Source organism: Lynx rufus, unplaced genomic scaffold (genome assembly GCF_022079265.1).
Source record: "Lynx rufus isolate CCGP_SWC_20201006 ecotype Redwood Valley unplaced genomic scaffold, mLynRuf1.p SCAF_9, whole genome shotgun sequence".
Lineage (NCBI taxonomy): Eukaryota > Metazoa > Chordata > Mammalia > Carnivora > Felidae > Lynx > Lynx rufus.
Genome location: NW_025814897.1, coordinates 111,236,737 through 111,250,016, shown reverse-complemented (window position 1 = coordinate 111,250,016; position 13,280 = coordinate 111,236,737). Strand labels below are relative to the sequence as shown.

Here is a 13,280-nt window from a genome sequence, read left to right as displayed (position 1 = left end):
CTAATGGTAATCCAAACATTTAAACCTCAAATTTAAATTGGTACCAACAGCCACTAATTGCACCAAGCTGATTCTGCGCGCCAGGCACCGTTGCTAACTCGTTCCCTCCCCACAAATTATTATTGCCGTGTTACAGGGAAAGCAGACAAGCGGGGTAACTTGTCCAAGGTCGCAGAGCCAGCAAGTGGTGAAGCCAAGACCTCGAGCCAGGCACTCTAGCTTCGCAGTAGAGAAAAGCTGAAATCCCACCACCGCTTAGGAGACCTTCATTCGACTGGCTGGACATCTGGAGCCCCTCTCCCACTCGCCGCCTCCCTGCAACGTGACCTTGAGGGCAAAAATCAAAGTAAACTTCCCATTAGCAAAGCGGGACGATATCCACGCCGACGGGTGCTGTGGGGACGAAAGGAAACAACCACGTAAAAAGCAAAACATAAACAAAGCTCTAGCCGACCCGCCAGAAAGCGTTAAGAAGGACCGGGAACGCCACGGGAAGCTTGGAGGCTGAAGCGTCAGGGCACAGGGATGCTCGCAAGGGCTCATTCCGCGCCCTTACAACCGAAAAGTCCAAGTTGAGATGGGAGCGAGCGGCACCCGGGAGGAAAGCCCTCCAAGCCCGCAGCGGATGGGCTGCTTTAAGAGGGAGGTACTTCCAGCCACACGAAGGACCACCCCCCTCGCTCATATTCGCCGGGGAGGCGTTCGTGACCAGGTCTACCTTCGAGTCACAACACGGGAGTTAAAAAGCCGCTCGGAAGGCTATTTACATACTCCGAGCCGGGTTCTGCGTGTCCCGATGACTCTGAGGCCGAAGAGCCCAAACCCACAGAACTTGTTTCCCGCAGAACGGAGCCCAACAATGGCCTTCGAGAGTCTGCGGCGAGCTGCCGCCTCAACTTGACACGCTCGCGGGCCCGCGCCCAGAGAAGTTGTCCGGGGCGGGCCGGAGCCGAGCGGGGCCCGGCCGGGTTAGGGGCGCGCCCCGCCCGCCGCCGCCGCCGCCGCCGCCGCCGCGCAAGGCCGCGGACGCCAACCCGGGCGCAAAGTTCGCCGCCGGCCCGCGGCCCGCCCCGGCGCCCGGCGCCCGGCGCCGCCAGGCCCCCGCGGGCCGCGGCGGGCGAGCAGGCGGCTGACAGGCGCGGGCGGGGACGGGCCGCGGAGCCCGGGCGCCGCGCCTCCCCGGCCGCCGAGCGGCGAATTCCGGGGGGGAGGGGAGGGGGCCGGGACGCTCCCTCCCCGCGCCGCCGAGGCCGGGCGGAGGGGGCCTCGCTGTCGCCGCCCGCGCGCCGCGCGCCCCCCGCGCCCCCCGCGCCGCGGCCCGCTCCGCCGCCCCCACCCCCACCCCCATTACCTGGAGGTGCCCGCGACCCGCCGCTAGTCGCGCTCAGGCGGGAAACGCGCTCACCGACACCATCAGCGAAGCGCCCAAAATGGCGGACGTATCAAGCAGGCCTTGAGTTCCCCCCGCCCTCCCTCCGGCCGCCTCGCAGCCAATCGCGACCCTATCTCCGCCCCCAGGTCCGCGCTCATTGGCCTTCCTCTCCCGCCCCCTACAGCCTATTGGATCGCCCGGCGGCCCGGTTGCGCCTGCGCCGATTGGCTCACGGGCCCCGTCAGTCAAGCGCGAGGGGAGCATTCTTTTCCCATGGACTTGACGGATCCGGAACCTCTAGGACCCCGGAGTCTGGAGAAACAAATCAGAAACCGGGAGAAACCTGGCCGGGTCCCCCTACGCCGTAGCAACAGCAGGGCCTCCGCTTGACGGACGCTGCGGACCACCAATCCGATGGCCAATGCTTTTTAAAACTAAACTGAGCCAAACCAATCCTGGCCATGGAGTTGGGAGCAGTAAGGGAACCAATGAGGTAGCGAGAGCCGCGGGCAGGCGGGCTGAAGGGTCAGGAGCCGACCGTGATGACGTGAGCCACAATACGTCCCCGCAGTGGAGGGCGCCCCGAGCTGGGGAATTAGCTCAAATGGTAGAGCGCTCGCTTAGCATGTGAGAGGTAGCGGGATCGATGCCCGCATTCTCCACAGCTGCATTTTATAGGGAGGTGGGGTGGGATCGTCCGTTCTCGGCCCCTTCCTCGCTCAAGTGGTGGCCGGGCCGGGAGTTGGGGTCAAGGTGAGGGGATGGCTGCTTCCACCCTCGGCGTCCCAGGGGTCTGTGACCCTAGCTGTGCGTCCACACCCGCGGGAGTGAAGTGCGCGGTGGGGGGCGTCCGTTTTGTCTTACAGAAGGATTTACACCGGAGCCTCTTCCAAAATGCTCGCCCAGGCCCCCCCATCCACTGCTCGGCCTCCCTGGCAGGGAGGGGCCGGGACACATTAGAGGAGCCCACCTTGGCCCATCTTAGACACCTTCTAATAACCCGTCTGGCTTCTCAGTAGGTGCGGAGCTCTGTCTAGAGTCACGAGTAAATCGACAGGAGGGCGGAAGTCGGCGGCAGGGCTGAGCAGCGCAGGCGAGGTGAGGGTGGTGTGGAACCCAGCCCGAAGCCGGCAGAACGCGAGCGCGCGCGTTCGCGAGGCTGCCCCGGGGGGAGTGCTGGCCTCTCGTGGGCAGCTCTCCGGTGAGCACTGTTCTGTGCCCAGCCTGCACGGGTGCGTGGGGAGCGGAGGGTCCTGGCTCTGGCGGTCTGTGGGGGACGGTCAGACACCCCTTGTAACACAGGCCGCAGAGTGGCGGGGGCCCCTCGGGAGCAGGTGGCATTTCAGCCCCCGAACAGGGAGGACAGAACCGTGGGTTCCTGGGTCCGGGTGGCGGGGAGAGAGACCAGAGACCCCAGGGCGGAGCTTTGGAGCGCTGGGGAGGCAGGCACGATTCGGTTGTGGTGGGAGAGGAACGTGGCAGAGAGAGGAGGTGGCCGAGGTGGCTGCACGATGCAGGGCCCTGCGGACAGTGCCACCGTGCCCAGGAAAAAGCAAGAATCCCTAATGCCCAGACTTGGGTTGGGCACCAGGCCGGGCGTCATAACGGGGGCTCCATGCAGGGAGGCTGGAGTCTTTAGGGCAGCTAGCTCACTCCAGTGGTGCCAGCTTGGTCCGGGATGGCCACTCCAGCTCACGGAAGGCTGGTTTCTGTGACCTTCCCCAAGCCTCCTGAGAAAAGTGACATAATCTGGCCACTGCGGGTAGGGAGGGCAGGCCCAGGAGAGCGGCTGCCAGGTTGCCTTGCAGATAGATGCTCAGGATCTTTCTGTGCCCATACCCCCACCCTTGGCACCCACCTCAGCCGGCCCCCAGCTCCCTCCGTCTCAGGGACTCAGGCGCCCTCTGAGCCCCCCATGCCACACAGGGAGAATGAAAACCAGCGGAGCTGGGTCAACCCCAGTGCCTGGAAGCTGGGCCTCTGGTGCAAACATGCCCCTCCCCCAGCCCACCGCTTCAGCGGAGCCTGACGCTGATTCTCGAAAGACGTTGCGGCGGGTGGCTCTATTACGGTTCGGTATTATTGTCCCCATTTTATAGATTGGTGAACAGAAGCCCAGGAAGCATTCGGGCACCAGGTGTGGGCCGTGTTGGCTGAGTGAGCTCGGCCGGATGATCTCACCTCTCTGACTCTCCAGCTCTCATCTGTAAAGTACAGTACTGATAATACCTACTAACCTGTGTCCGTGCCCTGAAGGGTGCTGGACGTCTAGGGAGGTAGCAGCCAAGGGCAGATACTATTCACCATTGATCCCGCTGCTCAGAGCGGCCGTGGGCCTGGCCAAAGGCCACACAGCTAGTGAGGAACGCAGTCGACGCGGTCGAGGTTGAAACCGGTTCAGGTGTGCTGGTGCGGAAGGGTAGGGGGAGGAGACGTATGCAGATAACCTGGGGTGGGGCCGGAGCAGGCCGGCCTGGCTGAGAAAACCGCAGAAGGACGGTACAGAGGATCCGGTAGGGATGACTGAGGTCTGGGCGAGGAGACTGGGAGGGACTCCTGGAGGCATTGGAACTTACAGTTTCTGCTGGGAGACTGAGGGCGGGGAAGAACTTCTGAGTTAGAAGGGGCGTGTTCAGGGCTGGCCCCACCTTGGAAAGGACGGACAGAGCAAGGGCAGCAAATCTCTGCTACAGAAGTCGCACCCGGGCCAAAGGGCCAGGCCCCAGCCGCTAGACCCAGCAGCCTGGGAAGAGGCCGCAGGGAACCCCTGGACAGGGGGGCGGCGCCTGAGATGAAGGGCTGGGCCAGGGTTGGGAGCCTGGGGAGAGCCCAGCCACACACAGAGATCCCTTTACTCACTCATCATCAGAGGACTTGCCTGTACAGGCTTCAAAGACCCCAGACCCTGAGGAGGGTCACAGGGACATTTGCACTATAATTAAGTGAATGATGCAGTACCTCCCCCAACATAAGTGGGCCCCAAAAGTCTCCAATTGTGATGAGCTAACCTAACTGGAAGGGGTGAAGTCAGGGAGGACTTCCTGGAGGCATCTGAGCTCAGCCTATCTCCTGAGAGCCCTAGGGAGCCATTGACAGGCTTTAAGCAGGAGAGTGATTTTGAACCTTTGCATTGGCCTCAGGATCCTAAAACTTCTAGAGTTCATGGATCACCACCTTCCCCTTTTCCCCCTAATCCTTTTATGGTTTCATTTTCACTGTTTAAATTTTCAACCCATCTAAATTTAAAAGTGTAATGAATGCCCACATACCCAGCTATCACCCCCTTAGCTTGTGGGAACAGACACAGAGCTGCCAACTTTCAATTCTATCAAGTAATGATTTTTAAATAAAAAATTTTTAGGTAGTGATTTAAAAAAACACACACCTTATGCTATTACCATGATTTCATGAAAGAAAAGACATTTTAACCCATACATACACTCAGAAAAAGGCTTTAAATCGAATAAGCTCAACTTGGGGGAAACGCCCCCTCGCCCATGGTCCTTCCTAATGTCATGTCACCAGGGCTCAGACCTGATCTAAGGGCTGGAGTGAGGCCACCCTGGCAGAGGACAATGCCTCGAAGGCCGGGCTGGTGCTCGGCCAGGTCATGTGTTGAGGCTGGAGGGCTGTGGGGCCAGATAGCGAGCTCTAGGAGGTAGGAAAGGTCGATCCGTTTTAACATGGAAATTAAGTTCTTCTGTTTCTCCTCCTTTTTTTCAGTGCGTTAAGATTCAGTCTGGGTTGCCAAGGAGGGGAGTGTGTTGTGCTTCCTACCAAGGACTGTTCGTGGCCCCAGGGTTGGTAGAAAGGGCGGCCACTAGCGTTGCTAATGATCAACCTGTCCAATCCAGCAGGGAAGAAAAGAAGAGAGGGCATTTGGGGAGGCGGATTGGGGGGGGGGGTATGTATGGGAGTCTGGGAGAAGCCCCCAAGGGGACAAGCCAGCAAGAGCCGAGTCTCACCCAGCTCCCCAAAGCACTCAGGTTTCTTGGGGACAGAAACTTCCACACCTGCCAAATCCCGGTTCCCTAGCGTCCTGCCTGGTGGCGGACATGGCCAAGATCTGGCCACCTGGATTTTGTTCAAGTGTCCAGGGCAGCTGTAGACCCACGGGGGCTGCTGGACCCGGGGCAAGGAGGAGCCCCTCACCCATTCTGGATGAGGCGAGGGAGGGCTGAGCGGAGCAAATGATAGGACCAGTGAGGCGTGAGACCCCGCAGGACTCGGGGGTGGGCGACAGAGACTTGGGGAGTAGTGGGTGTCACTGCAGAGGTGAGATGGTTGGGAAGGCTTGGACACATTGAGCAGTGTCTGGTTGTCAGTATTGCTTGTTGTGTAAAGAAATGATTGACCAAATTAGTAAAAAAAAAAAAAAAAAAAAAATCTATTTTCTCCCAAGCCTTGGTTTCCTCAACTGCGAATTGGGGACCCCATCTACCTAGCGGGACCGTTGTGAAGTTTAAATGAAATAAGCCAGGTTAACTTCATTTAAGACACAGCTTAGATAGCACCTCTTCCAGGAAGCCCTCCCTGCCCTCCCATCTACATAGGATGTTCTCTCTGGGCCCCAGGATATCTCAACACAACGCTCTCTCCCCCTCCGCTTTGGAAACTGTCGGCCGCGCCTTCGACAAGCCAGCAGGTTGGCCCTCCTTCCTCCTAGCTGACCTCATGGCAGCAGAGGGTCCAGCAGAGTGGCCTCTGGAGACAGGCCTGGGATGCCAGGGGGGGTGTCTCAACCCTCCCCTCAGCCCATGCAGGCCGTCACCAGTGGTCAGCGGCACAGGCCGCTTCTCTTCTTGCCTGACCCTGGCTGGCCCTAGAACGGAGGGGACCCTCAGAATGCATGACTGAACAGAAGGGCAGGACAGTGGAGGGGGTCCCGGTAGCCCCCCGTGATGCAGCTCCTGCTTCTGAGTCGGCAAAGTCCCCCCACCCCCCACCCCCTCTGCCCACGTTGAGGTTAGGGTTTTCATTGGCACCGCGGGGCTTGTGGCCCAGCCTGGAAGAAGGGGGATCCTGAGTGCTCGGGAGGCCCCGACCCCCCCGCAAGAAGCTCTCTGGGGCTGGGCACCCCACCCTGGGCCTGAGAGCTCTGGGTGCACCCTCTAGGGCTGGTCCTTAGCGGTGTGACCTTGGGCAAGCACGTCATGTCTCTGGGCTCTAGTAGGTCACAGCTTCCATTTACCAAGGAGCTGCTCCTTGCCAGGCGCTCACTGGGCAAGGCTTCTCAACAGGCATGATCCCATCGGAGCGGGGTGTCTTAAATGACAGTCCTCAGGGGCGGGTGACAGCACCCTTCCTTACCAGATGGGGCCAGCTGGATGAAGTAAGTGAAGCTGGCCTTCCCAGGAAGATCCAGTCCCTCCTTCTGCGAAGGGGCCTTGAGCACAGGTCCCCCCTCCGCCCCCCCACCCCGATGGCAGCCCTCTTGGTCCCAGGGGCAGCAAGAACCAACAAGTCCGCCAGCCAGTCCCCTTCACCGCCAGTGCTGACCGGGAACTCCTGGACAATCAGGGAGCAGGGGAGACAGTTCCCCGAAAGTCTCAGGAAACCAGCCTGGCAGACTCATATGCCTGACACCCCAGCTATGTCCCCTGGTCAGGCAGTCTGGGGAGCCCCGAGGGCCACCACCTTTCCCATTCCGCCTCCCCAGCACTGGGGCCCCAGGGTCTGAGTGTTCTGGGGCTTCCTCATCTTGGAGACTGTCACCTCCGCATTCCAGGTCCTGGGGGCTGGCCAAGGGTTCCATCTCCAGTCCCAAAGGGAGGCCCTTCTTCCAGATCGCTGTGCATCGATTCTTCTGAGTGTGTCCCCGGGACTAAAAATGGTAGTTCTCCTCTGACCTCCCTGTGACATTCCAAGTGAGGTTAGTCCCTTCCTGCCTGGCACCTGGGGAACAGCCTAACTTCCTCATGACTTGCTGACTGCTCAGTCTTCTTCAGCAGGCTGGGGAACCCCCACCCCCGGGGGCGGGGAGCACGCCTTATCTCTCCGAACACGGCGGGCCTGGGGGCAGTGTTGACCGACTGCCCTTGCGGGGGACCAGGCTGGGGCAGGTCCCCAGGGCCTGGGGGCCTGTGTGCTGGAAAGGACAAGATGGAAACGGGGGAGGGCACAGGGGCTGGGAGGTTCCCACCCGACCCTGGCAGCCCCATCCACTGGGGGTCCACACGGAATACACAGCCAGGAGGGATCCCCCTCTGTCCCTGCACCATCTCCGTGGACGGCAGGCGGTAACTGGGGCCAGCACGCACAGAGGTCAGACAGGCCGAGGAATAGCCCGAGGCACAGGTACGTAATCTGTGGAGCCCAGGGCAAAACGAAACGCAGGGTCTCTTTCTTAAAACCCATTTAGAATTTCAGGATGGTAACAGTGGAGCTGGGGCCCTTCACGAGGGCACAAGTCAGGCATCTTGCCTGCCCGCCTCTGCCCAGAGGCTCAGCCCGCCCCGTGGGGGCCTGACGGGGACCCGCGGTGCTCAGGAGGATCAGTGCACAACTCTGACAGCTGTCCCAGGGAGGGCGGAGGGCGGGATTCGCCCCGTGGGGACGCTCAGCTCAAAAGCACACGTGGCACAAAAGAATGGCAGTGATGTTTAAAAAAAATTAAGTTTATAAATATTTTCTCCACTGTACAAAGTTTTCCCCGGCCCGGCCCACCCCATCACTGTTCACATTTCTCGTGTTGTTGTTTTATTTAAATCCCAACTATATTTATTTTTTTTAAATCATAAAATATATTTTTTTCTTTGTTCATATTTAAAACTATTTACAAGGGCGCAGAGAGAGGCCAGGGTGGCCCGGCGGGGGTCAGGACGAGTCCGTGCAGGGGGACGGAGGGGGAGGGAAGAGGTGAAAATAGCTCCTCTCGGTGGCGGGCGAAGGCGGGCAGCTGTCCTCCGCCGACAGGTACTGGCTGTGGGGCGTGGGCGGCGGCGGGTAGGGGTCTGAGTCCGAGTTCAAATCCAGGTAGTACTTGCTGGCCTTCCAGCGGTTGGCGCTGTAGTCGCTGTCACACACATCCGTGCTGCAGGGCGTCGTCGGGGGCGCCATGCCGCGGATGATGTAGGGCCTGAAGGGGACAGAGGGGAGTGGCACCTCGTCTCGGGGAGACCCCCGGGGCCCCTCAGCTGTGTGCTCCCTCTGAGCCACACTCCCCACGTCCAAAGTGGGCGTGTCTGCACCGACACACCTGGGAGCCACACTTGCCTTTTTTTTTTTTTTTTTTTAAATGTGTAGTTAATTTTGAGAGACAGAGACAGAGCGTAAGCCGGGCAGGGACAGAGAGAGAGGGAGGCACAGAATCCGAAGCAGGCTCCGGGCTCCGAGCTGTCGGCCCAGGGCTCGAAGTGGGGACTCGAACCCACGGACTGCGAGATCATGACCTGAGCCGAAGTCGGACGCTTCACCGACTGAGCCCCCTCAGGGGTGCCCCTTGCTTGCCTTCATGGAGAACAAGGCTCGCAGAGCCTAGCTGGCCTGGGGGCCTTGGGCAGCTTACTTAACCTCTCTGGGCTTCAGGGTCTCATTGGGAAAATGGGGAGGATAAAACAGTACCCAGTTCAAAAGAGGCTGGTGAGGATTAAATGAGATTCTTCGTGGAAAGTGCCAGAAACAGTGCCTGACACCAGAAAGCGCTGGACGACTGTTCCCCATTTTATCATTATTACTGTAAGTGCCGGAGACCAATGAGCCTGGAAGTCTAAAGCCATCTGACCCAGGCGGTGCCTCCAAGCGCCCCGTGACGGCGCCTCCCAGACGTCTCCTGCACCGGAAGGTTCTGTCAGGGCCACGGCACGGCCTGAGCTGGGGGTGGGGATCGCGGTGTGTTTAAGGACCCCAGAGGGCTCACGGAGGGCAAGAAGGTGGAGCCAGCACCCTGGGGCCGGGGAGGGGCAGCGGGTGCCGAGAACATAGAGCAGGTGGACAGGCCTCATGGGACCCCAGGGGCAGGAAGGGACCCCGAGAGACAGGGGGAGGGAAGAGGTGCCGTAAAAATAGGGCATAATGAGAAAGGCAGGACGTGGAGTGGGGACTGAGGGGCCTGGCCAGCGTGGATGTGACAGCCTGGGGACAGCCACCCACAAGGCTGCTGGGGACACACTGGGACGCTGAGGCACTGGGGGCGGGGGGAGCACTGCGGGCCCTTGACTAGGGCAGTGGCTCGCTCTTCTTCCTGCCCGGAGTCCCTGAAATGGCCACCAGAGGGCAGGCGCGACGCGCTCTGAGGCTCCCCCGCTCCAGGCAGCTCTAGGGAGCAGGGAGGTGCGGGCCACTCACTCTCCAGCTTCTGCCTCCCCCTTGGGGCGAGCGGCCCCATGCACCTGTGTGGTAGGCCTGTGGGCTAAGGCCACCGGGCTGGAGGTCACCCCAGGCTCGGACCTGGCCCCTGGACACGGGCCAGCACACCCAGATGCCTCCTCTCAGCACCCTCAAGGGCCCCCTCCCAACCCAGGGAGGTGGGGTGTGCCACCCCAACACGGACCCCCCGGGGGGCTGAGAGGATCATCCCAATCAAGGGCCCTCCGCGGCAGGTGCCACCCCTGCACTCGTGAGACTCGGGGCCCTTACGGGACGGAGGCGGCAGAGGTGGGCATCACTGCCAGAGTCCCGCAGCTGGATTCAAACACAGTCAAACCTTGGCCCCTGTGCACGGGCCTCCCTCGGCAGTGGAACCTGGCTATGCCACGGTGGGAATCCCCTGGTGGCGCCATTCAAGGCCACGCCTGCCCGGGCACGTCCCGACTTAAAAAAAAACAACCCAGAGCTACAGCTACCTTCTAGAGCCTGCTCAGAACACGGGGTTTGGTTCCTGGACTCAGCAGGCAGGCCCGGCTTGCCCCACGGGGAGGCAAGCCAGGTATGGTCTGAGCGGCTGGGAGGGCCCACCAGCACCCCGAACCTCTCTTCCCAGGTTTCCTGACCCGGGAAACGGGGACCGGGGGTCCTGCTCTATCACAGGCTTGTCTGGAGGCCCAGACGGCCACGGGTATGGAGGGCGGTGGCAGGAACTTCGTACCTGTAGGGTCTCGCAGTGGTGGGAATGTTGGAAGAGTAGAACATGTCCACGTTGTACAAGGAGGGGTCCGTGGCGGGCGACGGCGGCGGGTTCAGGATCTGAGGAAAGCAAGCAAAGGTTACGCCAGCCTGACGGAAGCAGGCGCTCCCTATGGTGCGCCCACCCCGGCCCGAGCAGGCGGGCAGGGCTGGGAGGGGCCCGCTTGGCTCCGCGGGCCCCTCACGGTCTGTACGGTTCCGAGTCGGCGTTCGTGAGACGTAGGGAGTGGACAGGAAGCCACAGCCGTCCCCCCTGAAGGTTGTCACGGTGAGAGGCAACCCCGCCTGTGGCCCAAATACCACCCCGCAGACCAGCCGTGACCCCAGGCCCACAGCTGAAGGGCTGCAGTCCGCCAGGTCCCTGAAGGCAGCAGAAAGGGCCTTTGTGGCCAGGCAGATATGTGTGGGTCCTGTTCCATCACCCCCGCAGCTGCAGCGTGCCCCCGCCCCCCACCGGTGAGGGGCCTCAGCTCTCTGGGCCTCCACTTCCCCATCTCTAAAGTGGGCCCCTTGGTGACACGTGGTGAGTAACCTACGCTCCTTATTCTGCGGAGGGTCCTCTTCAGCCCAAATAGCCAGCCTTGGGGAGCCTTCAGGATCTGACCCCAAAGTTGGGAGGGCACGATACTGAGGGGGGTGTCATTCAGAGGGTGGAGCAGAGACCAGGCAGGGAAACCTAGCGGAGAGGGCCTCCCAGAGGTGCCCCCACACCCCAGCTCTTGGGGTCCCGTTTCCTCTTCTGCCCACGTATCGGACTAGAGCTGGTTCCCCCCAGCGCACTGCTGACGGGCTGGTCCTCCCACGTTCCACGGGCGCAGCCCCTCAGCAACTTGGGCTCGGGAGAGCGCCTCCTTCTGGTCGGGTCAACGCGGCAAGCGGTGTCTCTACGCTGTGAGATACTACGATGGTGGCTGTGGGTCACTGTCCCCCTGTCCGAGCCCGCAGAATGTACGAGAGCAACAGTGAACCGTACTACGCGCTCTGGACCTTGGACAGCTATGACGTGTCCACGGCGGTTCATCAATGACTGTTATTCATCAAGCACTACATGACTCTGGCACGGGATGGGCAGGAGACGTGTGGGAAATCTCTGTACCCTCCTCTCAATTTTGCTGCGAAGCTAAAATTGCTCGTACGAAAAAAGTCTTTGGGGCCCCTGGGTGGCTCAGTCAGTTGAGCGTCCGACTTCGGCTCAGGTCACGATCTCACGGTCTGCTGGCAGCTCGGAGCCTGGAGCCTGGTTCGGATTCTGTCTATCTGTCTCTCTCTCTCTGTCGCTCCCCTGCTCATGCTCTGTCTCTCTCTCCCGCAAATGGAAACAAACATTTAAAAAATTAAAAAAAAAAAAAAAAAGGAAGTCTTTAAAACAAAAAAGCACATTTGTAAAACTGGTAAAATCTGAATAGGGCCAAAGAATATCACACCAACGGCCCAGTACTTCCGTTGTGCTGTTACCATAGACTGAACGTTTGTGTCCCCAGAGGTCCTATGTCGAGTCCTAACCCCCGAGTGATGATAGTGGGAGGCGAGGCCGTCGGGAGCTGATCTGGTCCTGAGAGGGGAGCCCACGTGAGCCCGGCCGCCGACCTCGCGCGGCAACCTCACCCCTTCCGCCACGTAGGGAGGAGACCGCCGTCGGTGATCCAGAAGTGGGCCCCCGCTAGACGCCACGGACCCCAAATCTGCCAGCGTCTGGATCTCAGACTTCCCGGCCTCCAAAACTGTGACAAGCAGGTGCTAAAGCCACCCAGCCGACGTTATCTCTGTCAGAGCAGCACAGAAGGACTAAGAGGACGTTAGTTACGCGAGGTGTTACCTTTGGGGGAATCTGGGTGAAGGACAGAGGAGGTCTCTGTTCTTACAACCGCACGTGAATTTACAATGATCTCCGAAAGCCAAACTATCACCCTCTCGGCTGGGAAAATAAAGCCCATGCTCTTGGATACTTGCCTGTGTACAGATTACCCCGAGGACACATAAGAAACTCACCACGGATGTGCCTCTGGGGGGCAGGGGTTCACGCTCAGCGTGAGGGGGTGACCGTCTTTTCACTGTACGTTCTACTTTGTACCATGAGCACATATTTCTGATGTGAAACAATATAGTTAATTTATTGTTTTGTTTGAGAGAGGAGGCAAGCGGGGGAGGGGGTGGCAGGGACAGGGGATCCAGAGCGGGGTCAGCACTGACAGCAGCGAGTCGGACGTGGGGCTTGAACTCACGAACTGCAAAATCATGACCTCAGCCGAAGTCGGACACTCAACCGACTGAGCCACCCAGGTGTCCCTTGTAGTTATTTTACAAATAGCTGGCTTCGTGCAGGGTCTGTGTTTGGCGTGATGAAATGTTCTAAAATCCACGGTGGTGATGCTCGCACGTGTCCGTGAGTTTGCTAACCACCGCCGAATTCTACCCTTTAAGCAGGTAATTGGTGTGGTATATAAGTTACATCTCAAGAAAGTTTTTAAAACGATAGCTGGGGGGGGGGGGGGGGCGCCTGGGTGGCTCAGTCGGTTAAGCGTCCGACTTTGGCTCAGGTCATGATCTCACGGTCCGTGAGTTCGAGCCCCGCGTCAGGCTCTGTGCTGACAGCTCAGAGCCTGGAGCCCGGAGCCTGCTTCGGATTCTGTGTCTCCCTCTCTCTCTGCCCCTCCCCCGTTCATGCTCTGTCTCTGTCTCAAAAATAAATAAACATTAAAAAAAAAAATTAAAAATAAAAAAAATTAAAAAAAAAAAAAAACGATAGCTGGGGGCACCTGGGTGGCTCAGTCGATTGAGCCTCTGACTTTGGCTCGGGTCATGAGCTCACGGTCCGTGAGTTCGAGCCCCGCGTCAGGCTCTGGGC

At 59.9% G+C, this 13,280-nt stretch overlaps 2 protein-coding genes across 19 annotated transcripts in view; both read right to left on the bottom strand.

The window, feature by feature from the left end:
* PPP6R3 (protein phosphatase 6 regulatory subunit 3) overlaps positions 1-1,442 on the bottom strand; it is a 137,745-nt gene extending 136,303 nt beyond the window's left edge. For 5 of the 18 annotated variants that reach the window (XM_047070453.1, XM_047070463.1, XM_047070464.1 and 2 more), the window contains exon 1: positions 772-942. The gene's annotated coding sequence lies outside the window, so the exon portion shown is untranslated. Of the gene's footprint in view, positions 1-718; positions 943-1,351 lie in introns of those variants that run through there. The other 13 variants (XM_047070468.1, XM_047070471.1, XM_047070472.1 and 10 more) reach the window with 5 other exon arrangements.
* A 6,541-nt stretch (positions 1,443-7,983) lies between these two features.
* The window catches only part of LRP5 (LDL receptor related protein 5), a 105,057-nt gene continuing 99,760 nt past the window's right edge, over positions 7,984-13,280 (bottom strand). The window contains exons 22-23 of the mRNA XM_047070582.1: positions 10,398-10,495; positions 7,984-8,450 (exon numbers count right to left, since the gene is read on the bottom strand). Coding sequence (XP_046926538.1) covers positions 8,189-8,450; positions 10,398-10,495 — 360 coding nt within the window. The 3' untranslated portion in view covers positions 7,984-8,188. The remainder of the gene's footprint in view (positions 8,451-10,397; positions 10,496-13,280) is intronic.